The 24,790-nt window shown below is 46.5% G+C and overlaps 1 protein-coding gene across 6 annotated transcripts in view; it reads right to left on the bottom strand.

The window, feature by feature from the left end:
• LOC306887879 (protein cordon-bleu-like) overlaps nucleotides 1-24,790 on the bottom strand; it is a 95,069-nt gene that overhangs the window by 10,439 nt on the left and 59,840 nt on the right. For all 6 annotated transcript variants that reach the window (XM_079445883.1, XM_079445884.1, XM_079445886.1 and 3 more), the window contains one exon: nucleotides 15,775-16,333. In XM_079445883.1, coding sequence (XP_079302009.1) covers nucleotides 15,775-16,333 — 559 coding nt within the window. The remainder of the gene's footprint in view (nucleotides 1-15,774; nucleotides 16,334-24,790) is intronic.

Raw genomic sequence — 24,790 nt, 5'->3', positions numbered from 1 at the left:
TTTTTTTGTTGTTGTTGTTCTTTTTAGGCCTAAACAAATCTGATTTTTGTTTCTTGTATATGAAAAAAATGAAATGGTCAATAAAATCAAGACTTTTGCTTTCGAGTGCTGTTTTCACAGGCATTAGCCTATTTTATATACACACTGGTATTTAAATAACAGCATTTATTTGAAATATAAGTACTTTGTAGTGTAGATATCTTTACTGTCACTTAAATCAATTTAATCAAAGTCCCTTTGATGAATTCAACATTGTTGAGGAAAAATATTAATTTATATTTTTTAATCTTACCCAAGACTGAATGGTATCACATTTTCCACAAAAATATGAAGCAGCACAACAGTTTTCAACATTCATAATAATCAGACATGTTTCTTGAGCAGCAAATCATTATATTAATGATTTCTGAAGGATCATGTGACACTGCAGACTGGAGTAATGATGCTGAAAATTCAGCTTTGATCACAGGAATAAATTCTATTTTACTATATATTTGCATAGAAGACACCTATTTTAAATTGTAACATTATATATTTCACAGTACTGTTTACTGTATTTTTCATTATCAAAATAATTTGTATACTCTTTTCCACAATTGGAGCTCTATTCCTTAAAATGATAGATGTCAAGCTCCTGCAAATGGACAAATACTGTATATGATGACCAATAGAAAGGCACCATAAAACCAGTCCGCATTCTGCACTATTCCAGTCTTCTAGACAATACCGGAGCATCGTGTCATATGGACTGATAATATTGGTAATTAACTTTAGTGATATTAAACTGTCCCTCGTAAAATTTCTGTAACATTATTTACTATTTGTCATATACACCAGAAAAGACTAATTATAATGTCAAGAATATGCCACTCATTTATCGTGTGGTGCGGACTGGGTTTGGTGGGCCGCTCTGTTCCAAAAAGTCCAGGGCCACTTTTTGGCCCCAGTCCACCCCTGGTTGTGAGTGAATGTGTGTGTGTGTTCAGGTTTGGTAGTTACGTTGATGAGAGGCCTGTTCCTGGATTCATTGTGACTCACAAGCTGTTTCCCAACCCTTTCCCAGTAGAGCTCATGTATACGCCAGCTACAACCACAGAGAGAGTTTATGTGCATGCACTCACTATCGATTAGTTGCACATGACATTTTGTGTCATGAGTAAACAAACCGTGTCACATCCAAAAATTAGACATTTTCCTGATATCAGAGCCACACTACTAAGTCTGATATTGCTGACATCTTGATTACATACACACCCATGCAAAGATCTCATCAACAGACCAACATGCAAAATGAAACAAACCACCTTACTTTGTGGCAAACCACACAAGTAGATCTTCCCAGGTGACAAATCATTGCACAATAGTGGTGTTCCTCTGAACTCAATCTTTGGTATATTTCCCACACAATCTGACATTGGATGCATTCTTGCAACAGGAGCCATAAGTAGCACTTTATTAAAAATTCCTAAGAAATTAATAGCACATAGTGGTAAGTAGTGGCTTATTATAAACTGTAGTTATGTAATGTCAAGCCGTGAAGACTCGCAGTGACCACACTGTTAAAAAAAAATAATAATTCTTAAAAATCTACAAAATTCAGAATGAGCATTAAGTTCATAAGACTTTTTTTTTTAATCAGCTAATGAGCAGTGATTCATTAATACCTATGATACCTATCAGCCAACTTGGTTGAAGAACTTTGATTTGTGAGCCAAAGGGTTTCAGATGTTAATATTTTAACAAAACCTCTTTACTGTATTTTTTTCTCCTAAGTAAAAATAATAAAATAGTATGCCAAACAATTTACTTCTCAAGAATCTATTCTTTTAAAGGGGATTCTTCGATATGAAGGACAGTTGTATTACCCTTACATTTTAAGCTTGCCCACAAAATATCAAAATTATTTTAATCTATTTTAGCATAGAGACATAAATGACATACCCAAATTCAGTATTTTGAATAAATAATAGAGCTGGCCAAAAAAGTGCAATGTCATTACCCCGTATGTCATTTTTCATACCCCCTGGAGATATATCTATCCATAGTTTCTTTACTGTATATGGAATTACTTCACTTACTGAGTTAAAGCAGCCCCCTATTAATCTTCACAAATGATGCATAGTATGCTATCATGTAATGCTATAAACCTCCTAAATAATCCTGTATGAAATGGGATAACAACCTCTACTGTAAGTGTAATCACCTCACAGCTGAAATCACAAGAAATGCTTATTGTAATCTGAATTAAAAAAAACAAAAAAAAACTTTAGGGCAGACACATCTCCTCAAATCATTTAATAAGATTAAGTCACACAGACTCTTAAAGCCAAAATCTGAAAAAGTTTGAGCTTGCTCTTGGAGGCAAATACATTAATTAAAACAGCATTTAGCACTTCATTCATGCTTATTAAAAGCTGAGTGTAAACAAAGACATTCTTTCTTGATTGTGTTCTTGTTTCCCTTCATAAATCTGTGGTTTTCCTACCTATAAATACAATTATAAACATGGTGGTATATGTTATGTTGTTTTAAACAAAACAGCACATACTTTTCCCTTCTAGAGAAACCACCATGCAACAGCCTAAAACAAAACCTGTGTGCATGAGGTTTGGAAACTGTCATTGACTTGTCAACATTACATCACGTGCTTTAATATCCCTCAAACCATTTCCAAACATCAGTTTAAGCTCCTTAAACATATGTAAATAAAGAGCAGAGCTCCAGGGACTGATGCCTACGTAACTCTGACCATGCTGTATGGTTCCATTCCTTCATCTGACTTCTCAAGATAATCAAATGCAATAGAAAACGGCGTATATTTACATAGAAATATAAAAGTTCTTGGCTTGCTTTAAGCTTTTGGAAACGAAGCATAGGGTGAGTAACGAGAACAGTGTGGGAGACAGAAGCAAGTGGAGGAAAAGGTGGAGAAGCAAGGAGGAAAAGGTGGAGAAAGGATGGACGTCAGTTCACCGGCGTCCAGAGCGCAGGGAGACAGGTGCACAGCAATAGACTGCAGAGGAAAAAGACAGAGGGAGAAGCAAATATTGGTTGATTATAATGCAATATTTGGTGTGTAATTGTTTTAATATCACTATGAGAGGTGTATTACTTTTATAAAATGATAATAGTCAAACCTCAAATGTGTGCACAATCCACTCCCATACATAAACGGATACATACACAAGAAAAAAAGACCAGCCACATGAAGAACACGTACAAGGTTTAGGAGTGACAACCACATTTATATGTAGGAGTGAATCAGCTAAATTATCGTTCCAAAAATTGCAATCAATGGCAAAGTATTAACCTCAACATTTTGAATTTGCTATAAAACAGAAACATGGATATTTCACATTCAGACATATTATTGTCTGACAATTACTACTAAAACAGATCCTGCATTTTAAAAAGTGTGCTTTGTTATAATGCCAATTAAAAGTTTTATTTTAATGTACATTTAACCAATGTTTTATAATCCTGTGTTGTGTTCTAAAGAAAGACACTTTAATGTGCTGACTAACATACTAAAACACATGTAAAGTTATTGAAGTTAATTTTAACTAGTGTGTTGATTCAATATTACATTTAAAGTTACTGTATTTAAAATTTACCGAATTACAACTTTACAACACAATGCATACAAATTTACAAGTTTCAATATAAAACTTATAGAAATGCAGTAAAGTGTCTAAAACATTATACTGAGTTTGCACTTCTTTTGAAGTACATTACAGTACATTACTCTTTTCAACAGTGTGCTAATGTGTATTTCTTTTTTTACAAAAGAGCCGAGATGTCACTGTGATTAACTAAAAGCCAGCAGTTCAGGTAAATTCTGTGCACATTATGCTGATTTTATATGAATGTGGCTGTCACTCCTGAAAATTACCTGTCTAAATGGGATTAAGTAGGAGTGACAAATATTTTTAGCTGGAGTGTGTTCTTGGCTAAAGGAATGCTGCACATACACAACAGGTACGTTTTAGTCAACGCTGAACACAAACATTTGCTGCATTAACTGACATGAAATGCCACAATATTTTTCTGTAAAAATCAGGAGAATGTAAGGACTATTTTATGTTAATCCATTTCTAGAATGTGTTAATGCACTGGATTTTTTGTTTACACTATGTGATATGCCAAGCATATTATTTAATATACAAAGCAAATGGCTACACAATAATATTTAGTAAATTTTTTAATTACATGTAATTACATTACAATTACATACTTCTGCAATAACAGGTGCACTACAGGTACTGCATTTTTGCTTTTCTTCATCTAAGAAAAAACTGAAGAGAATGTAACACCAAGTGTTGGCCACAGAGAGCCCATCAACTGCCAGTGTGTCAGTAGAACTCTGTAGAAAAGCATTCCAAATTATTTAGCTATGCCAAATATTTGTAAAAATATGGCAAACCTATCCAGTGAATGACTAATTTGTATCCAAACAGAAGTCCAATCTTTTTTAATATGACTTCTTACATCACAAGCTATATGAAGTGGTTTGCCATCACATCAGTCTCTCATCAGGCAGAGAAAATGGGAAATTATATGTGTTGGAATAACTCTTTTCTTCTGAACCTGTCATAGTGAGGACAGTGTGAACCAAGAACTTATGGGAAATGAGTCACATATCAGTCTTTGCTGATTACTATGTGCACACACACATAGTTGAGAACTTCTGAGGACAGGGATATCTTTAAACATAAACACAGATTGAGAAGCTTAAAAATCGAAAGGAGGATCCAAGCTAAAAGGAGAAAACAAGTATGGGACTACATTCAGGCAGCAGATCTGGAGGAGAAGAACTTAAAAGGATATTTCACTCAAAAATGTAAATTCTGTCATTAATTACTCACCCCCATAAGACCTTCGTTCATCTTCAGAACACAAATTAAGATATTTGTTTATATCTTATATATCTTGCTGTCTATGGAAGGCATCAGAGAGTTCTCAGAATTCATCAAAAATATCTTAATTTGTGTTCTGAAAATGAACAAAGGTTTTACAGGTTTGGAACGACATGAGGGTGAGTAATTAATGACAGAATTTTCATTTTTGGGAGAACTACCCCTTTAATATATATAACACCAGACATAAAGAGACAGGGATTATCTAGAGAGCTTTGAAGTTGAAATTATGAGACCTACACTGAGGGGTGGTCTCTATGAAATTGTATAAGGCATCTTGGGAGTCCTCCTTAATAGAAGGGAAAGAGGTGGAGGACACCTGGGACAACTCATGCAATGGGCTTCCTCTTGGTTTTTCTAGAAAGTGATGCTTAACACCTGTGTATGTTCATAATACAATGAGTATGATTCAGTGTTAATTTTGACGATGAAGACAGCGACAAAAAATATTCATCAACGAACCTTTTTTCTGTGACTAAGACGAGACGTTGACGAGCTAAAACTAATATCTGATGATAAAAACTATGACGAAATTTATGCCACGTCTTCGTTAACGAGACGAGACGGGACTAAAATGTTATTTGAGGACTACCGGACATTCAAAATACATCCTATAGGCTAAGTTAACTGTCTTGTCTTTCAAAATGTGCATCTCTGTCATTGGATAAGGGGCGTTTGCATATCTAATCTCAGTATGGCAGCCGCAGTGGACAGATAGGCTACCAAAACGCGAACTAGCAATCTGAAACAATGGCCTTAGCACCCGAAGGGTAGAAAAATTAAAAATAAAACATGCGGTTTGCTTAAGCATTGAGATCCTATGTTGCATAAAGGTAAATGCCCAATAGTCTATGTGCAAACAGGAAGAAGAGGACATATAGTTGATCACTGGCCATACAGCAAACAGTAAAGTATGGCAGTGACCACATCATATTGTAGCTTGATTTCATCATCAGCGAGTGGACGTGTTGTTAAATAGATGAATGACTTTGTAGAAAGTTCATCGCTACGACTATGATCCCAAACAAAAAATTAAATTATCACTGGAGGGACTGAAGGACATAAAGGTGAATGGCCCAGTCCTAAAAATGAAATGGCCAAGTCAAAGCCACAATTTTCATCCAAATAAGAATCTGTGGTTCTTCTGAAGACTGTGCTGAATAAAAGAGAATACCAAAGATAAATTACAAAATTACACCTAAACAATCCAATATGTACCCCCAAAAGAATTACCACAAATTACAATAAGTAAGTTTACATGTGAGCTACATTTATGTAAACAAAAACGCCTCAGATTACGTATGTAACCCTGGTTCCTTGAAGAAACGAGATGCTACATCCGGTAAGACGCTTTGGGGAACGTCTCCAGCATGAGCGGCTCTGAATACCGTGTGTAATCAGTCCAATGATGGGCGAGACATCACGGGCGGGGTGATGTAATGACCAGCTGGTATAAAAGCACGTGTGATGCAGCCGGCATCAGCTTCAAGGAATGAAGCAAAATGCTGGCAGGGATGCAGGAAGTGTGGCACCGAGACGTCTCGTTCCTTCAAGGAAACAGGGTTACATACGTAACCTGAGGCGTTCCTCTTCAGGAACTCGAGCTGCGTCCGGTCAGACGCTTTGGGGAATGAGATGCCCACGCTGCCAGACTTCCAAGTCCAAGTTCCAAGCCCACTGCTCACTACCAGTAGTATGTTTACTACTGTGTGTACCCTTGGATGGGTTAAATGCAGAGCACAAATTCCGAGTATGGGTCACCATACTTGGCCACACACCACTTCCCTTCCCTTTCCCCTTCATATGTGTCCAGTGCTCGCACTGGACATATACAATTGTGCTTTTGCTGGGCAGGCTCCCGAAAGGGAGGAGGACAGAAAGCCTGCAGTAGTGGCTGTGGTGCTGAGGAGGGGACCTTCGGAACATACCCTGTTCTAGGGTATAGAAAGGCTTTGGCCATGCCGGGCGCAAAGTCCAAATGAGTAGGGGCCACTGAGAGGGCCTGAAGATCCCCCACTCTCCTTAGAGAAGATATCACCAACAGAAAGGTAGTCTTTAGAGTGAGACGGTGATCAGAAATCTCCTCAATAGGCTCGAAGGTAGGCCTAAAGAGTGCTTTGAGCACCACCGCCAGGTCCCAAGGTGGAACATGGGACCGTACTGGAGGCCTCAGATGTGTAACCAGGGGGTTTCTGCCCACTGACTGCCCACCAAGAGAGGCGTGGTAGGCCGCCATATAAACCTTCAAGGTGGAGGTGGCTCAACCCTGCGGAGAAACGGGCCTGCAGGAACTCCAGAACTTTACCAATCGGGCAGTTGACTGGGTCGAGCTGGCGGTCTCTGTGCCATGAAGTGAAAAGTTTCCACTTCAGGACATACAGTTTCCTCGTTGAGGGAGCTCTGGATTGGAGTATGGTCTCAACAACCTCGGTTGAGAGACCGGAAGCTATGAGCTGCGCCCCCTCAGAGGCCACACCCACAGCTTCCATAACTCCGGGCGGGAGTGAAAGACCCCTGCCTGTGATAGGAGATCCCTCCTGACGGGAATCTCCAATGGAGAGCCGTCGAGGAGAGAAATCAGGTCCAAGAACCATACTCGGCCCGGCCAGAACGGTGCTACCAGAAGTAGACTGACCTTGTCCAGGCGCACTCTCGCCAGAACTCCCGGGAGCAGAGCGATAGGGGTAAAGGCGTACAGACGAAGCCTTGGCCATGTCTGTACCATAGCATCCAGCCCCAATGGAGCTGGATGAACTAGAGAGTACCAGAGGGGACTGTGGTGAGTGGGGCGGGGCCGAGAGCCGTGGGAACGGAGCGAGGCCGGTGGAGTTAATGATAATGAGCGACACCTGCGACACTCACCGGTCTCGAGTCCCACGGAGGAGCTCCGGAAGGATAAAAGGAGGAGTGACGACAGTGGAAGACGAGAGAGGACCAGGCCTGGATATTATTTTGTGTTTTGTGTGCGGCAGTCGTCCGTGAGGGGCTGCCGCTGTACTTTTACGTTTGTTTATTTTGATTATTAAATCTTTAAATGTTTGCCGGTTCCCGCCTCCTTCCTCCCGAATCTACGAACTTTGTTACATTGGTGCCGAAACCCGGGAGGAAGGAGGGACACGCTGTCAGAGAGCCCTCGCTGCTGAGGGGGATCGCGGTGCTGAGGAGATCGGGCAGCAGGGAGTAGCGGGGACGGCCGCTGGCTGCCCGAGGCGACAGTGGTGCTGGAGCGAGGGAACATCAGGTGGGACGGAAGACTCGCTGCCGTGCTCCTGGGTCGAGGAGGGGGGCTGCCGTCCGAGAGGGAGCGGAGGAGTCGGCGCCATTCGCCGAGTGGCCGTAGCCTGCTGCCATCCGCCATGTTGGGGAGGAGCAGGGAATGGGGGACTCGCTGCCGGCTGCCCTCGACCGGAGGAGCCATCGCCGTCCGCCAGGAGGCGGAGCGTCGAGCCGTCCACCAAAGAGGTCCAGTACCGTCGCATGGCACCGCGAGTGAGAGCCTCTCAGCTGGTTGAGGACCAACCAGCAGTGTGTCCGGGAACCGGACCGAATTTTTTATTTTTTTTTCTCTCTCCCCTCTCTCGTCTCTGTCACTCCTCATCCTTCCGTCTCCTTTTCTCTCGCCTCGTCTGTCCGTACCCCCAGGTACGCCGCGGCCGCCCTGACGGGTCCTCCCCAGGAAGGAGGGGGGGGAGTAGAGCGCAGTCTCGAGGGTACCCCCCGGCCTGCGAGGGGCGATGGGGGTATGTGGTGAGTGGGGCGGGGCCAAGAGCCGTGGGAACGGAGCGAGGCCGGTGGAGTTAATGATAATGAGCGACACCTGCGACACTCACCGTTCTCGAGTCCCACGGAGGAGCTCCGGAAGGATAAAAGGAGGAGTGACGACAGTGGAAGACGAGAGAGGACCAGGCCTGGATTTTATTTTGTGTTTTGTGTGTGGCAGTCGTCCGTGAGGGGCTGCCGCTGTACTTTTACGTTTGTTTATTTTGATTATTAAATCTTTAAATGTTTGCCGGTTCCCGCCTCCTTCTTCCCGAATCTACGAACTTTGTTACAGGGACATTGTGCTGTCTCCTGAGTAGCGAAGTGGTCCACCTGAGCCTGGTGAAACACTCTGGGTGAAGCATCCATTCCCTGGATCAGATGTGTGATACGAGCCTGCATCGTGAGCGAATCCCACACCATGCCCAGATAAGTGGTTTTCTAAGCCGGAGAAAGCACACTTTTCTTGGCGTTCAGTCTTAACCCCAGCACTTTCATGTGGGCAAAAACGACATCTCAATGCCGAACCACCATCTGCTCTGATTGAGCTAAAATCAACCAATCGTCGATGTAATTGAGTATGCGGATGCCTTGTAGCCGCAATGGAGCTAACGCAGCATCCACACACTTCGTGAAAGTGCGGGGTGAGAGTGCTAGGCCAAACGGAAGAACCCGATACTGGTAAGCTTCGGCCCCAAAAGCAAACCTCAGGAACTTCCTGTGAGTGGGAAGGATGAAGACATGGAAGTATGCGTCCTTTAGATCGATTGTGACGCAACCCCATCCTTCTTTGGAACTATGAAGTACCGGCTGTAGAACCCGGACTCCCTTACGTGGAGAGGGACAACCTCGATGGCCTCCTTCCTCAACAGAGTGTCTACTCCTTGTTCCATTACCAGAGCCTGCTCGGGGGCCCACCAGAGTGGGAATAACCCCGTTGAATCGAGGCGGTGGAGAACCAAACTGGATTCTGTAGCTTCTCTCTACGGTCTGCAGGACCCATCGTGACACATTTGGCAGTAGTTTCCATGCTGCCAAATGGTCTATTAAGGGAATCAGTCTCTCGAGACTGGCCTCTGGTGTATCAGAGCAGCTAGCATGGGACGGCCGAACAAGCTGCTCTAGAGACCCCCGAAGGGGTAGCGAGCATCTCAGTCCCGCGCTTCCGGGCGGAAGAAACTGAGATGTATGCTCGCTGGAGCACCAGGGTTGGCAGACCGACCTCCTGAGGGCACTGACGAGGAACGGGCACCGGGAACCGCAGTGAAAACCGTTCCCCTCCAGCGGGGGCTACCCTCATAAGTCCTGGGCGACTTCGAAGCCTTCTTGGCCTGAAGCACGACCCGCAGGCCGCTTGCCACTTCGGTCCCAACTCGGAGGAGCTCTGTCTCTGTGCTTCCCTGTACAAGGAGCTGGCACGTGGTTGGGGCTGCTCCTGTCCAGCAGCTGTCTGAGCTGGAGGGCAACGAGGCAAGAACTGCTGGAACGCCCCCGCTTGTCTACAAGCCTCCCGGTGTCTGTCGATGACGGACTCGACGGCGTCGCCGAACAGACCCAGAGGCGCAAGCGGGGCGTCCAATAGAAAGACCCTGTCTTTATCTTTAATGTCAGACAGGGTCAACCAGAGATGCCTCTCTGTTGCCACCATGGCTGCCATAGACCGCCCAATAGCATGGGCGGTCTCCTTGGTGGCGCGGAGAGTCAAATCAGCGATTCTCCTGAGCTCCGTGATGTCATCGGAGCTCATGGACTCACGCTCATCCATCTCTTTCAGCAAGTCAGCCTGGTATGCCTGTAACACCGACATGGTGTGCATACATGCACCAGCCTGACCCGCTGCCGTGTACCCCTTGCCCACAAGCGCTGAAATTGTTCGTAGCGGCTTGGAGGGCAAGGACGGAGCCTTCAGAGACGATGCCGCAATGGGGGACAGATAGCTAGTAAGCGTCTATTCTACCCGAGGCATCGCTCTGTAACCACGAGCGTCCAACCCCACCACATTACCATAATAATCTGAGGTGGGTATGAAGGTGCGGGCCGAAAAAGGTCTTGCCCATGATCTCGACATCTCGGTGTGGAGATCGGGGAAGAACGGCAGGCTCCGTGTTGGAGGTGATCGCTTCACTCACAAAAAGCGTTCATCCAGCCTGCTTGTCTGCGGCTCAGCTTGCTCCTCGGCCGGCCAACTGATGTTTAGTTTGGCCACAGCACGAGTCATCACCTCCAACAGCTTCTCATACTGGGGCGACACAGGGGGCGGATCCTCGGCACTCTCGCACTCACCCTCCTCAGAAGAAGATAAGAGAAGCCGAGTCCATTCCCCGGGGAGAAGTAACCGTTGAGCAGGCTTCCGCCAGAGAACGGCCGCCGAATATGATGGGTGGGGAAGGAGATAGGGACTCGCCCATCTCCATTCCCTCCAACAGATCCACTTGTGATCCCCACGAGCGCTGACGCCGCTCTGCCTCGGCAGCAGCGGGACAAGCACCGCGGGAAACGCCGGTGAAAGCTCCTTCAGCGTCAAAAAGAGCCTTCTGGGAGCAGAGTCGACCGTGCGTGCTCCGCTCTCCAACAGACCACGCACAGATCATATGTATCACCTGGGACCATGTAGCGTCCGCAGGAAGGAACACACGATCTGAAACGTGAGCTGCTCTCGCTAGCTTTCTTACAGCGATCGACTAAATATATTTTTGACATACTGCTTTCTCTTTTCGTATGCAAAAAGATAAAGTCGACCTATGTGGAGCTTATAAAGTGGCAGGACAGACAACACCAAATAAGACTCACAAAACAGAAAGTTTGGACAACACACATTGAGCGGTTTTGCTGAATGACAAAAAGCTGATGCCGGCTGCATCACACATGCTTTTATAACAGCTGGTCATTGCGCCACCCCACCCGTGACGTCTTGCCCATCATTGGACTAATTACACACAATATTCAGAGCGAGCCGCTCATGCTGGAGACGTTCCCCAAAGCATCTTACCGGATGAAGCTCGAGTTCCTGAAGAGGATCTTTTATTTTGGATGCGATTAATCACGATTAATCGTTCGACAGCACAATTTTTTTGTGTGCATTTTTAACTTATGTTGTATTTTGGGACAACCACCGTTACAACATGTATACATGCTGGACAAAGCAGAGCTACAATCGATAGGTCTGTTAGTCCAACTTCACAAAATATGGACTGATATGATTTCGTTCAGACTAAATTGTTTGTTATATTTAAAATCAAAAATTAATGTTTTATTCAAACTAAAATTGAATGTTCAAAGTACATGTAAACACATTGAGCAGGGTTTGGGGATTGAATACTACTGCGAACAACGTCCCATTTAAGTAATCAATCAGCTTCAGCTTTTTTAAGGAACAAAATGTGAATGTTCGGAGATTAGGGTAAGGGTTTTGTAATGCACTGTATGTATTATAAATGCTATAGACAAAGCACAACGGCAGAGACTGAGGTAGTCAGCTTATGAATCATCTGGATGTACTGGAATAAACTGAAGAGTAGAAACAACATGAGTGGTGTTACATCAGTACTGGTGTGGCATCTTGTCCCGCTCCTGTGGAGGTTACCTTGAAGCTAGCTGATGTTTAAAGAGAAATAATACATGTGGAGTGTTTTGAGAGGAGTTCAGTAAGTATTATATCAGCCTCAGTAATGGCAGTTCAGCAGCTAACAGAAGAAAATCTCCATTCAGTTACTGCAGGATATGTGTCCACTCACACTGCCATGATGCACAATGAGTTTACGATAAAGCCAAAGCAGGATAAATACCATGAATACCATGTGTCACCATTATATATATATTAATTTCCCTGTTGTTGGCAAATGGTAGCTAAGAGCCAAAAGAAAGAAAGAAAAGAAAATGTTTGTCAAGTATGAGAGAATAGTGTCAACATTCAACATCTGCAAGCTTTCTATCATTTAAATAAAAATCACTAAATCATCTAAATTTTGGTGATTTATGAGCTCAGTCATGAAGCTGTGTTGCTTGTATTGCTTGTATAGAATTGCTTGTACCAAGGCCACAGTTTGGAGGCTTTCATTTTTAGATTAGAGGGTCATTTTCCTAACAGTAAATTCATATAAATTGTAATCTATGTGCAGGAAAGATTTAAAACAAGTACAAATTTACTACTCCCCTCCTGTTATCTAAATCAAAGCTATCAACTATAATAAAGATTTTTACAAGTAAAGATAAAAAAACAAAACTGCTATGAGTGAAAGGGAAATGGAAGTAGACATGAATTACATGAATCTACTTTGTTAAAAGATTTTTGTTTAGTTTTTAGTGCTGACTCCTTAATTATGTCCTAAATCTTTTAGGAAGTATGTATAGATTATGTATATTCTTTGTTTTTTTGTTTATTTTTTGCAATATCTGCAGTACTGGTAAAAGGTGAAATACCTACAGTACATGGATGAAAGAGAAAAGTTCATGTTGATTTTTCCACAGATAGAAAAGTCATCATTAAAATGGCTGTTGAGTGTTGTTACCGCCCAATCGATGTTATTAACCTCATGAATATGCAAATTTATGACGGTATGAATGTCAAAAAATGAAAAATTGGAATCCTGACCAGCCAATATGTATTACTAACTGTGGATAAAATATGAGCAGTATGAAACATGTAACAAGATAACTTGGGACTGTGAAAAGCTGAGACCTCAGCTAACAGATACAGTATGTATTACATATAGATACATATACATTACATCCTGCATCATCTTCTGGACTTAGAACAGTTCTATATTTATACTTGCTTTCTCATCACCAGGTCTCTTTCACAGGTGCAGATAAATCTTATTCCTATAACCGGCTTCTGAGAGGAGACAGTGAGCACAGAGAAATCAATAAATGGCGTCTCACACCCTCTCTATTCTCCTTTTAGCTTTTAACCTGAAATTTTATAGATTTGATCAAAGTATGCGATCAATGCCCGGTGAGAGTTTTCCAAAAGCACAGTTCTTTAACGTTAAAAGTGTTTGTCTTGTTCTGTTTTATTTTTCCCAGCATGCAGAGACAGAACCATCTATTTAATGTTCTACACTGCTCTGCTCACTGTAGTTCACACCATCCAAAAAAAAAAAAAAAAAACCAGCAGAGTAGATCAAGGCTTTGGGTTTCATCTCTTATTAATTGAAATGCTCAGAAAAGTTGACAGAGTATTGAAACGGTGCCCTTTGTGCAGACACGTCTCTCCAGGCACATGAAAAACAGCGGTGTCATCATCTGTTGTCATCTTTGATTAAACCTCTTCCTAATTAAGGGTGGAATCAATTACTTTAAAGATCATGTTTCAGGAAAAGGTTTATTTTTTCCAAATAACCATAATACTTTTGTGTAAACCTCTCTTTGTTCTGGAAAGAGCAGATAACAGGTGAAATGATAAACTGAAAAACATGGTTTGGCCGTGCCACTGCCTGTTATTTTAGTATCACTGAGATACTATCGTAGTTTTTCATTAGTATTTTGGAAATTTTGAAATTTATTATTATTATTTTCCTGTTGTATGTTTTCATTTTAAAGCAAAAGTTTTGTATTATTTTGTGTTTTTGTCTTTTTTATAATTTTCTTAAATTTAGATTTTATTTATCAAAAAAAAAAAAAAAAACTATGAAAATTGCAAGTGTCATCTTGGATAAATAAAATAAGTTTAAGGTTTTTAATACTTATTTTAATTTAATGTTTAATTTATTTTAAAGCTGCAGTCTGTAAGTTTTGCCTCTTTGCCGCCATCTCTGTTTGAAAACCTGCAATTGCAGCTGTTTGCAGAATTACCTTCCTTGCATAGGTTGTGCTCTGGCACGGCTCCAGCGTGGACTAATCTAATGTTTTGAGGAGTATGTGTGTCAGTCAGTCACCACACCGGTGTGGATATTTACTGTACTTCGCAATCACAGATTCTAGCCTACGTCTTGGAATATATGACCCAAATAAGAATTTTCACCGTATATTGCATATATTGCACCGTATATTTCACCGTATAAAATTCGTTTAAATTTCTCAAATTAGAAAACATTATTAAAAGCTAACCGTTGTGAATCGGGAAAAAGTAAGGCGATAGTTTTGAACACTGGCTAGTTATGTGCTTGCTCAAATATTGATTTCGGATAATTTTTAACCAAAAAAAATTACAGACTGCAGCTTTAAGTAAAAAGTTTTTACATGTACATTTAGTGCATGTGTACAGACTAACTGCGCTATCCAGAAGTTATGATGATAAAATAGGTTATTTCTTTCGAGTATTTCTTAACCCCCTCACAAACATGCTTGTCAGCGCAGGCGTGTATTGTTGTTATGGTCTTAATTGGATTGTTTTTGTTCTTACATCTCTTCCATTTCTTTTTCAACAGTGAAAAAACAGCCTGAGCCAGTCTTGCCAACTTTTGGTACACCTTATTAGTGCAAGAAACTGTGACGCTGCTTTGAAACAATCTCTATAAAGCACATTATATATGAAGCGCTATAAAAATGAAAGTGACCTGACTTGATACGAATGCACATGTGACCTGAGTGTGAGGAGTACACAAGGTTAGAAAAATCCGGGCTGCCATGCCAACATGTACAGCACACACACTGGATTTTGAGCTTTATATGTACATTGGAAACTGTTCACTGTGTATTTCCAAGAACATTTTAGCCGAGGGGTGATATTTTATGCTTTTAGAAATCAGTGATGCATTATAAAGTTGGCTTGGAACTGAAAATGAAAACTTGATATACTGGTCTTGTTTACCTGTTGTCTCCCCTCTCTCACTCCAGATTCAATATTAAACTGATTTAGCGAGGGAGAGTGAGTGAAAGAGATTGTGGGTTGATGTAAAACAGCTTTTAGACATACAGCTTCTGGCGCCATTTTAACATTATTTTTCCTTTACAGGTCATGTGTTGAACAAGAACTCATTGTCAAAATGCCAGTAAATCAGCACAGCACAGCGAATTTGCCAGTATAAAGAGCTATAACAATGTTGTAAATGTTATGTCTAATACTGTGGCTAGTTTATGTTTACTGTGCTGCATTTTATAACAAAAAATGCTATCATTATTTAATGGATTTCGCTATAAAAACATATAGTTACATTACCTATTCCACTATTACGGTTATTCTCCATCTCTTCCATTTTTAGCTCCATCTCTATCTCTGGGTCTTCTGCCATTTGATCCTGTGAACTTGGACCTGGTTCTTGAGGAGGTTCTTTTGGAGTCTGAGGCGCTGCTTCTTCCTTGTGTTCAGGTTTAGGTTCAGGTTTAAGTTCAGGTTCAGGTTTAGGTTTAGGTTCTGGTTCTGGTTCTGGTGTATATGTGGTGTATGCAGCTATCACATGAACCTGATGTGTTACAGGTTCTTCAGCTAGACTACTGCTGCTGGATCCCGCAGCTACATCACTGCTGGAGCTACTACAGATGGACCTGGCCAGCTCTGAATCCTCAATACTATGGCTCAGATCAGAATCATCGGCTGGAGTTGAGGCTCTGGGAGCTGGCAGCAGGGTCCTTTCAACTGGCACTGGGACGCAGGGGGCCCACACAGATGCAGTAGGCACAGAAGTGGAAATAACTGGTTCGGGCGATGGTGTGGGTGGAGGTGCTGGAGCCTTCCGCTTCTTAAGATGGTTGTGTAAGGATGCAGAGCTGAGGTTTATCTATAGAGAAAGACAGAGGACAAATGTACATGGTTGAATATTCAGGAATTCTGGGTGGTTCAGGGGTGTTGCTCTGCAGATACTAAGTACTGAGCGCGTGGTAGAAGGGAGAGCATATTTTCCACATGTATTAATTTATTTGGAATGCCAGGAGAACACATTTATACGAATCTGAAAATATCCTTACGTTAATTTGCGCTGTGCTTGGTATTGCGTTGGTCATTATGGAAATGAGATGTTGCGGCTGTGTTCTTTAATTTGCGCATTGTCAGTAAATCACCCACAGAAATTTTCACGCCCATCGGCGCTGTTCTGTAGTTGCACTCTTGCACTAATTTGCAATGTTTAGTAAATCTGGCCATATGTGTCTATGTTTACACCTGGCATTAACATGTATTTAAACTAAGCATATCACACTTGGCCATATTACAAGCCAGGTGTAATCACACACCAGGCCACACTGTGATCAGATCACTTAAAAATACATTTTTGGTGGTCTGTGAATGGATTATACATTGCTGTTCAAAAATTCGTGGTCACTAAATTATTGAATTATTTTACTGGGTTATACTTGGAAACTGGTTTCTCCCCAAGGAGAGCACTTTAAAACATATCTCCCTTTTCTTCACAACTATTTCCCATTAGGTGTAAGGTGTAAATGAGGAAAGTATTAACACACCACAAAATCTCAAACCATAAGTATAATAGCAACAGTGATGCTTCCATGAACAAAAACCACTTTCCACTTCCATTAACAAGCAATATACAACAATGTAAAATGAAGTTCCTTTGGATGCAATATTATATCAGAGAACGTCTCGGTTACGTACGTAACCCTCGTTCCCTGATGGAGGGAACGGAGACGTTATGTCGTGACGACATTAGGGGATTTACTTGGAAGCCCCGACTGCCTCTGATAAGAGAAAACGCCAATGAAATTTGGCTAGTGGATTTTGCATACCTGAGCCACTCCCCGTGCATACGGGTATAAAAGGGCGACAGGTGCATCCACTCATCAGGTTTTCCGCTGAGGAGCCGAGAACGTGTCCCTGGCAACCAGCGATGGTTCGAGATTGTGGCATGGGGACATAACGTCTCCGTTCCCTCCATCAGGGAACGAGGGTTACGTACGTAACCGAGACGTTCCCTATCTGTCGGTCACTACGAGTTATGTCGTGACGACATTAGGGGTCTATGGAAAGCGCCACAACCTGAACCCCGTCACGACCTTGTGGCATGCAGATGTTGACAAGCTAGCGCGTGACAGACAAATGCGATGCGAAGGTCGCAACCTTCCCGTCGCCCCAGCGCAAATTCGCTAACCTTGGTGCCCGCAGGGACCACTGAGTACATTGCTGCTGGAGATAGCCAAGCCGCTGTTCCTTTCCCCAGAAATCGGAAGGGATTTCGACCTTCTATGAAAGATTGCTTCAAGTCTTTCCTGTTTGTTGTTACAGCCCGGCAGTAACGACGGGGAAGCGAGCCTTCCGGAGAAGGGCGCTACGGAGGCCACACCCTGCCCGAAGGGAGGTAACGTGTGGAGACACTGGTATGGACTGGCCCAAGCCTGGGGCAGTGCTACATACGCCTGGACCCTGGGGCAGATCCTACCTAGGAGAAGGGAGGAAGGCTGCCAGCAGGGCCTGACAGAGCTCTGTCAAAGGGAAGACACGGGTTTACCATGAGGGAAACCGTACCGTGGATGAATACACGTGTGGGATCACCCGAAGGGAATCAGGCCGCACGGGCACCTAGCCGAGTACAGGGGCTGACCGGAGACCCGGGCAAGCTAACACCGGTACTGGGCCTGGCGTCAGACTGCTCCGCCCAGCCTGACTGCCGGGGGTGCTGGAGGAACTCCGCCAGGGTTCGCCGTTCGGGGAACTAACTGGAGGAGAGAATAGGCGCTCGTATCCCCGAGTAAGGGGGAATGGCGCAGCAAGCGTGACACCGGCCAACTCTTCCCGCCACTTACCTGTTACCCAACACACGGGAAGAGACTGGCTCAACGCGGAGACTGTAAAATCTCGCGAAGGTGTTCGGTGTCGCCCAGCCCGCAGCTCTACAGATGTCTGCCAAAGAGGCGCCGTGCGCCAGCGCATAGGAGGAGGCAACACTCCGTGTGGAGTGAGCCCTCACCCCGAGGGGGCACGGCTCGCCTTGGGATTGGTACGCCAAGGCGATGGCATCCACTATCCAGTGGGCCAACCTCTGCTTGGAGACAGCCTTCCCTTTCTGCTGACCTCCGTGGCAGACAAAGAGCTGCTCGGAGCTTCTGAAGCTCCGGGTGCGGTCCACGTATATGCGCAGCGCTCTTACGGGACACAGCAACGCCAAGGCTGGGTCTGCCTCCTCCGAGGGCAGTGCTTGCAGGTTCACCACCTGATCGCGGAAGGGCGTGGTGGGAACCTTGGGCACGTATCCAGGCCGGGGTCTCAGGACAACGTGAGAGTAGGCCGGCCCAAACACAAGGCACTCTTCGCTTACCGAAAATGCTTGGAGGTCCCCGACCCTCTTGATGGAAGTGAGCGCGGTCAGGAGCGCTGTCTTGGCCGACAGGAATTTCAGCTCGACTGAGTCCAGCGGCTCAAAGGGACCCCTCTGAAGTCCAGCCAGGACAATAGAGAGATCCCAGGAGGGCATCAGGGGTGGCCTAGGAGGATTTAACCTTCTGGCACCCCTCAGGAACCTCACGATGAGATCGTGCTTCCCCAGGGACCGGCCGTCCACTGCATCGTGATGGGCCGCAATAGCAGCCACGTACACTTTCAAGGTGGAGGGCGACAGCCTGCGCTCCAACCTCTCTTGCAGGAAAGAAAGCACCACTCCAATCGTGCATCTTCGGGGGTCCTCTCGACGAGAAGAACACCAGTCCGCGAACAGACTCCACTTCAGTGCATAGGCTTGCCTAGTTGAAGGGGCCCTAGCCTGAGTGATGGTGTCCACCACAGCCTGTGGCAGGCCACTCAAGTCTGCCGCGTCCCATCCAGGAGCCACACATGGAGGTTCCACAGATCTGGACGCGGGTGCCATATGGTGCCGAGCCCCTGAGAAAGAAGGTCCTTCCTCAGAGGGATGCGCCAGGGAGGGGCTGTCGCGAGGAGGGTGAGTTCCGGAAACCAGGTCCGGGTGGGCCAATATGGCGCAACCAACAAGACCTGCTCCTCGTCCTCCCTGACCTTGCACAGCGTCTGTGCGATCAGGCTCACTGGGGGAAACGCATACTTGCGCAGAGCCCGAGGCCAGCTGTGTGCCAGTGCGTCCGTGCCGAGGGGGGCCTCGGTCAGGGAGAAATACAGCTGGCAGTGGGAGGACTCGCGGGAAGCAAACAGGTCTACCTGAGCTTCCCCGAATCGACTCCAAATCAGCCGGATCGTCTCGGGATGGAGTCGCCATTCTCCGGGGAACGTGAGCTGTCGTGAGAGCGCGTCGGCTGCACGATTGAGCTCCCCCGGAATGTGGACGGCGCGCAGCGATTTGAGCTGTGACTGACTCCAGAGGAGGAGATGGCGGGCGAGCTGTGACATGCGGCGTGATCGTAGACCCCCCTGCCGGTTGATGTACGAAACAGCCGCAGTGTTGTCCGTGCGGACCAACACGTGCTGGCCTAGAAGCAGTGGCCGGAACTGCTTTAAGGCCAGATGCACTGCCAACAGCTCTAGGCAGTTGATGTGCCAAAGCAGTCGAGGCCCCGTCCAGAGCCCCGAGGCTGCCTGCCCGTTGCATGTAGCGCCCCAGCCCCTGCTGGAGGCATCTGTTGTGACAACAACATGCCGGGACACTTGTCCTAAGGGCACCCCGGCCCGTAGGAAAGCAAGGTCTGACCAGGGGCTGAAAGAGCGGCGACACGACTGTGTGATGGTCACACGACGTGTCCCGCGGCGCCATGCCCATCTCGGGACCCGTGAGTGTAACCAGTGCTGAAGTGGTCTCATATGAAGCAACCCGAGCGGCGTGACTGCGGCTACGGATGCCATATGCCCCAGGAGCTGCTGAAACTGTTTCAGCGGAACCACTGTCCTGCCTCTGAAGGAACTCAGGCAGTTCAGCACTGATTGGGCACGCTCGTCCGTGAGACGTGCCGTCATACTCACGGAGTCTAACTCCACACCGAGAAAAGAGATTCTCTGCACAGGGGAGAGCTTGCTCTTTTCCCAGTTGACCCGAAGCCCCAACTGGCTGAGGTGCCGGAGCACCAGGTCCCTGTGACCACACAACTGTTCTCGCGACCGGGCCAGAATGAGCCAATCGTCGAGATAGTTGAGGATCCTGACGCCCACTTCCCGTAACGGGGCAAGGGCGCCCTCCGCCACCTTCGTGAAGGCACGGGGAGACAGGGAGAGCCCGAAGGGGAGGACCCTGTACTGCCATGCCCGCCCCTCGAACGCAAACCGTAGGAACGGCCTGTGTCGAGGGAGAATCGAGACATGAAAGTAAGCGTCCTTCAGGTCGATCGCTGCAAACCAATCCGCGGACTGCACGCATTTGACGATGCGCTTCTGTGTCAACATCTTGAACGGGAGCTTGTGTAGGGCCCGATTCAAGACTCGCAGGTCCAGGATTGGCCGGAGGCCACCGCCTTTCTTGGGCACGATGAAGTAGGGGCTGTAAAACCCCTGCCTCATCTCGGCTGGAGGGACCGGCTCGATTGCACCCTTTGCCAGAAGGACAGCAATCTCCTCGCGCAGGACAGGTGCATCTCGGACTGCCACCGAAGTCTCGAGGATGCCACTGAACCTGGGAGGCCGCCTGGCGAACTGAATCGCATAGCCGAGTCGAACTGTGCGAATGAGCCAGCGAGACGGGCTGGGTAGCGTAAGCCACGCCCCCAGATACCGTGCAAGTGGCACCAAAGGCACAATCGACGTGCCCGCAGTGGTGCAGCGAGGGGGAGTAAGGTTGGATGGAACAGAAGGCGGTGCGTTCTGACTCATCCCCACAAAACTCCCTGAGTCCCCGGGGGGACTGGCTAGAGGTGCGCGGGGAGGCATCGCGTCCCCAGACCGCACTCTCTTGGCCACTGGCAATATGGGTCTCGGGTGAGAGTGAGGAGGCAGTGCGTCGCACACTGTCAGCCCGCAGACCTGGGAACCCGGAGGAGAGGGAAATTGCTCTTTCTTTGACAATGTGGGTACCACTGGCCCTTGAGCCAGTGGCGGAACAGAAAGAAAAGAAAACACAGGATTCTCCACCCGGCCCTCCTCCGGGGGAAGGAGCGACGCTAGCCTCGTCGTCTCCTGGGAAAGAGCAAATTCCTCCATCTCCGGGTTGTGCGCGTCAGGGCCGCTTTGTCGTCTTCCTGGAGGACTTGGCGGCCGGCTGAGGCGCAGGGGGCGCCGCACTCCTGCGAGAGGCTCGACGCACCGGCCTAGGTGACGACTCAGCACGGGGCGGAGCAGCTCTGGAGGACGCAGGAGGGCGCCCACGGCGACCAGCAGACTGGGGCCTGGCCCTTGGGCCAGCGGTGGCAGCTGGAGCATCCCGCCGTTTAGGGAGGATGTGCTGAATTGCCTCCGTCTGCTTCTGTACTGCCGAGAATTGCTGGGCAAAACCCTCGACAGTGTCGCCAAATAGCCCCGTCTGGGAGATGGAGGCGTCGAGAAAGCGTACTTTGTCGACGTCCTTCATCTCGGCCAGATTGAGCCAGAGATGGCGCTCTTGGACCACTAACGTGGACATCGCCTTCCCGAGGGACCGCGCCGTGACTTTCGTCGCCCGGAGAGCGAAGTCAGTCGCCGTGCGCAGCTCCTGCATCAACCCCGGGTCGGGACTACCCTCGTGCATTTGTTTCAGTGCCTTGGCCTGGTGAACTTGCAGGATGGCCATGGCATGCAGGGCAGAGGCGGCCTGGCCCGCAGCGCTGTAAGCCTTGGCGGCGAGTGCGGCCGTCAGCTTACAGGCTTTGGACGGGAGACGCGGACGATTCCTCCAGGTGGCGGCGTTTTGCGGGCACAGGTGCACCGCAACCGCTCTCTCCACCTGGGGAATATCCACGTACCCCCTGGCCGCCCCGCCATCGAGGGTAGTGAGGACGGAGGAGGGAGACGAGCGGCTTCTGGCCGTGAAAGGGGCCGTCCACGACTTCGTCAGCTCCTCATGCACCTCCGGGAAGAAAGGCACCGGGGCAAAGTGCGGCCGCTGGTCGCGTTTTGCGCCGATGAACCAATCATCCAGCCGCGAGGGCTCGGGACTGGGCGGTCTGTTGACCTCCAGCCCGATACTCACGGCTGCCCGGGCAAGCATGGCCGTCAGCTCTGGGTCCGGATCGGCAGTGGCGACAACACCCGAGGGGGGCAGCCCCGCCGATCGTTCATCCTCAGAGGACGAAAGCCCATCCCCCGATGCCGCGATCGACATCTGATCCTCGGGCGGCGCACCGAATGAAATGCTGGCGGCCCCGTGAGGCGAACCAGCGAAATCACTCGGGAACCGGACGGAACAAGCGCTGCGGGAGGAGTAAGAGGTCCGTGGGGACGTGCCCGGCGGAGAAGCTCTTACCGTCACCCTCAGATCTCCCAGAGCGCCAGCCGGCGGTCCTCTGCTCGAGCCAGAGAGACCGGGACGGGTGGCGGCAGAGGGTGCCAATCCTTTCAGAAAGGAAAGGCGAGAACGCAGCGTTGCCATGTTCATACGCCCACAACAGGCGCATGACTCATCCACAAACGCATCTTCAGCGTGCTGGATGCCCAGACACTGAAGACAACGCTCGTGACCGTCATCCGAGGACAGGAAGCGACCGCAACCAAGAGAACACGGACGGAACGGCATCTTTAAAAAGACGCGAACCGCCCAGTGTTTTAGAAATTTGCTCTTTCAGGTGAAGTGCCCAGGGGAATCGCTGCTGCAGGGACACCGCTGTCTGCACCGTGACGCCACCCAGGAACAAACTCTTTTTTTTTTGAGGCAGAAGGCTTTGTGGAGATCGCAAACTTCTCATCCACTCGACTCCGAAGCAAAAATCTGATGAGTGGATGCACCTGTCGCCCTTTTATACCCGTATGCACGGGGAGTGGCTCAGGTATGCAAAATCCACTAGCCAAATTTCATTGGCGTTTTCTCTTATCAGAGGCAGTCGGGGCTTCCAAGTAAATCCCCTAATGTCGTCACGACATAACTCGTAGTGACCGACAGATAGGGAACTACATATAGTAGAATAAAAGTTGAACAGTGATAACTCCCCAGTGTGACAACAGCACAAGGGCCTCTCAGCTTACTGGTTTACTGTAAATTTGCATCATTAAGGGTGAATCACAGCCCTGCAGCACACAGATGTAATCAATTTTCTGTGAAATTCAGAAATATGTCAGAGGGGACAAACTAATGTAATAAACTCTTGTGGTATGTAAGTTTTCAAAGACAAAGCAGTACAGATCAAAGTAAAAAGGAGCCACTGTCCTTTAAAACGGGGTCATTTTCTGCCATTTCTGTATCAGCTTGCATGGTATCCAGTGCTAAAGTTTGGTTAGGACATACAAAAGCAACTTCAGACAAGTATTCAAGAATAAAATAGCTGCAAACAGTACAGTTTATCTTTAAAAAAAGAAAAAAACATGCTGTACTGTACATGAATCAGCTTGCTTTGGCGTGTTGAGATACCAGGAGCCAGTCTGACAGACTCAATTCCATGTATGAACCATGAAATCAAAAACAAGCTATGCTGTACTAAACAAGCCTAGGAGGAATGTTCCTGGGTACATGCATGCTTAAATGTGGGTCAGAGGTGAGAAAAACATTGAACAAAATGACATATTCCCACTCTATATGTTGAGGACAAAGGAAATGGGTCAACATCAACTGTTATAGCATTTGTTTAACATGTGCCTCCCTTTTGTAATTATTCATGTACCGCTACTTGAAATCAATTGTTGGAGTTTAATTGATGCTGCTTCTGTGAACACAACAATGGTGACCATGAGCTTCTGAATCAACTGATGGGTTGATGCCACCTGCATAGAGTCCTGTTTTGAGTTAATTTAAATTTAATATTAAATATATTACACATATTGACTTTTGATAATACTATCCATAATAATACATAATATTTTAGTAAATCTTAAACATTATTTGTTAATATTTGTAAATGTATTTGAAAATGTTAAGATGTTTTGAAGAATTTTGATAACCAAACAGTTGGTGTTCCCCACTGACTTCTATAGTATGGAAAAAAATATTGTATGATTTCTGATTAGCGATTATAATTTTAAGCTCAACAGAAATTGACAGTCATTTCATTCGGTGCGCCGCCCGAGGATCAGATGTCGATCGCGGCATCGGGGGATGGGCTTTCGTCCTCTGAGGATGAACGATCGGCGGGGCTGCCCCCCTCGGGTGTTGTCTCCCCTCTGTCAAGCTCCTGAAGTTTGCAGACGACACCACACTGATCGGCCTCATCCAGGACGGTGACGAGTCTGCTTACAGACAGGAGGTTAAGGAGCTGGCTGTCTGGTGCAGTCTCAA

Source organism: Barbus barbus (assembly GCF_936440315.1).
Source record: "Barbus barbus genome assembly, chromosome: 21".
NCBI lineage: Eukaryota > Metazoa > Chordata > Actinopteri > Cypriniformes > Cyprinidae > Barbus > Barbus barbus.
This window is presented reverse-complemented; position numbering and strand designations above follow the sequence as displayed.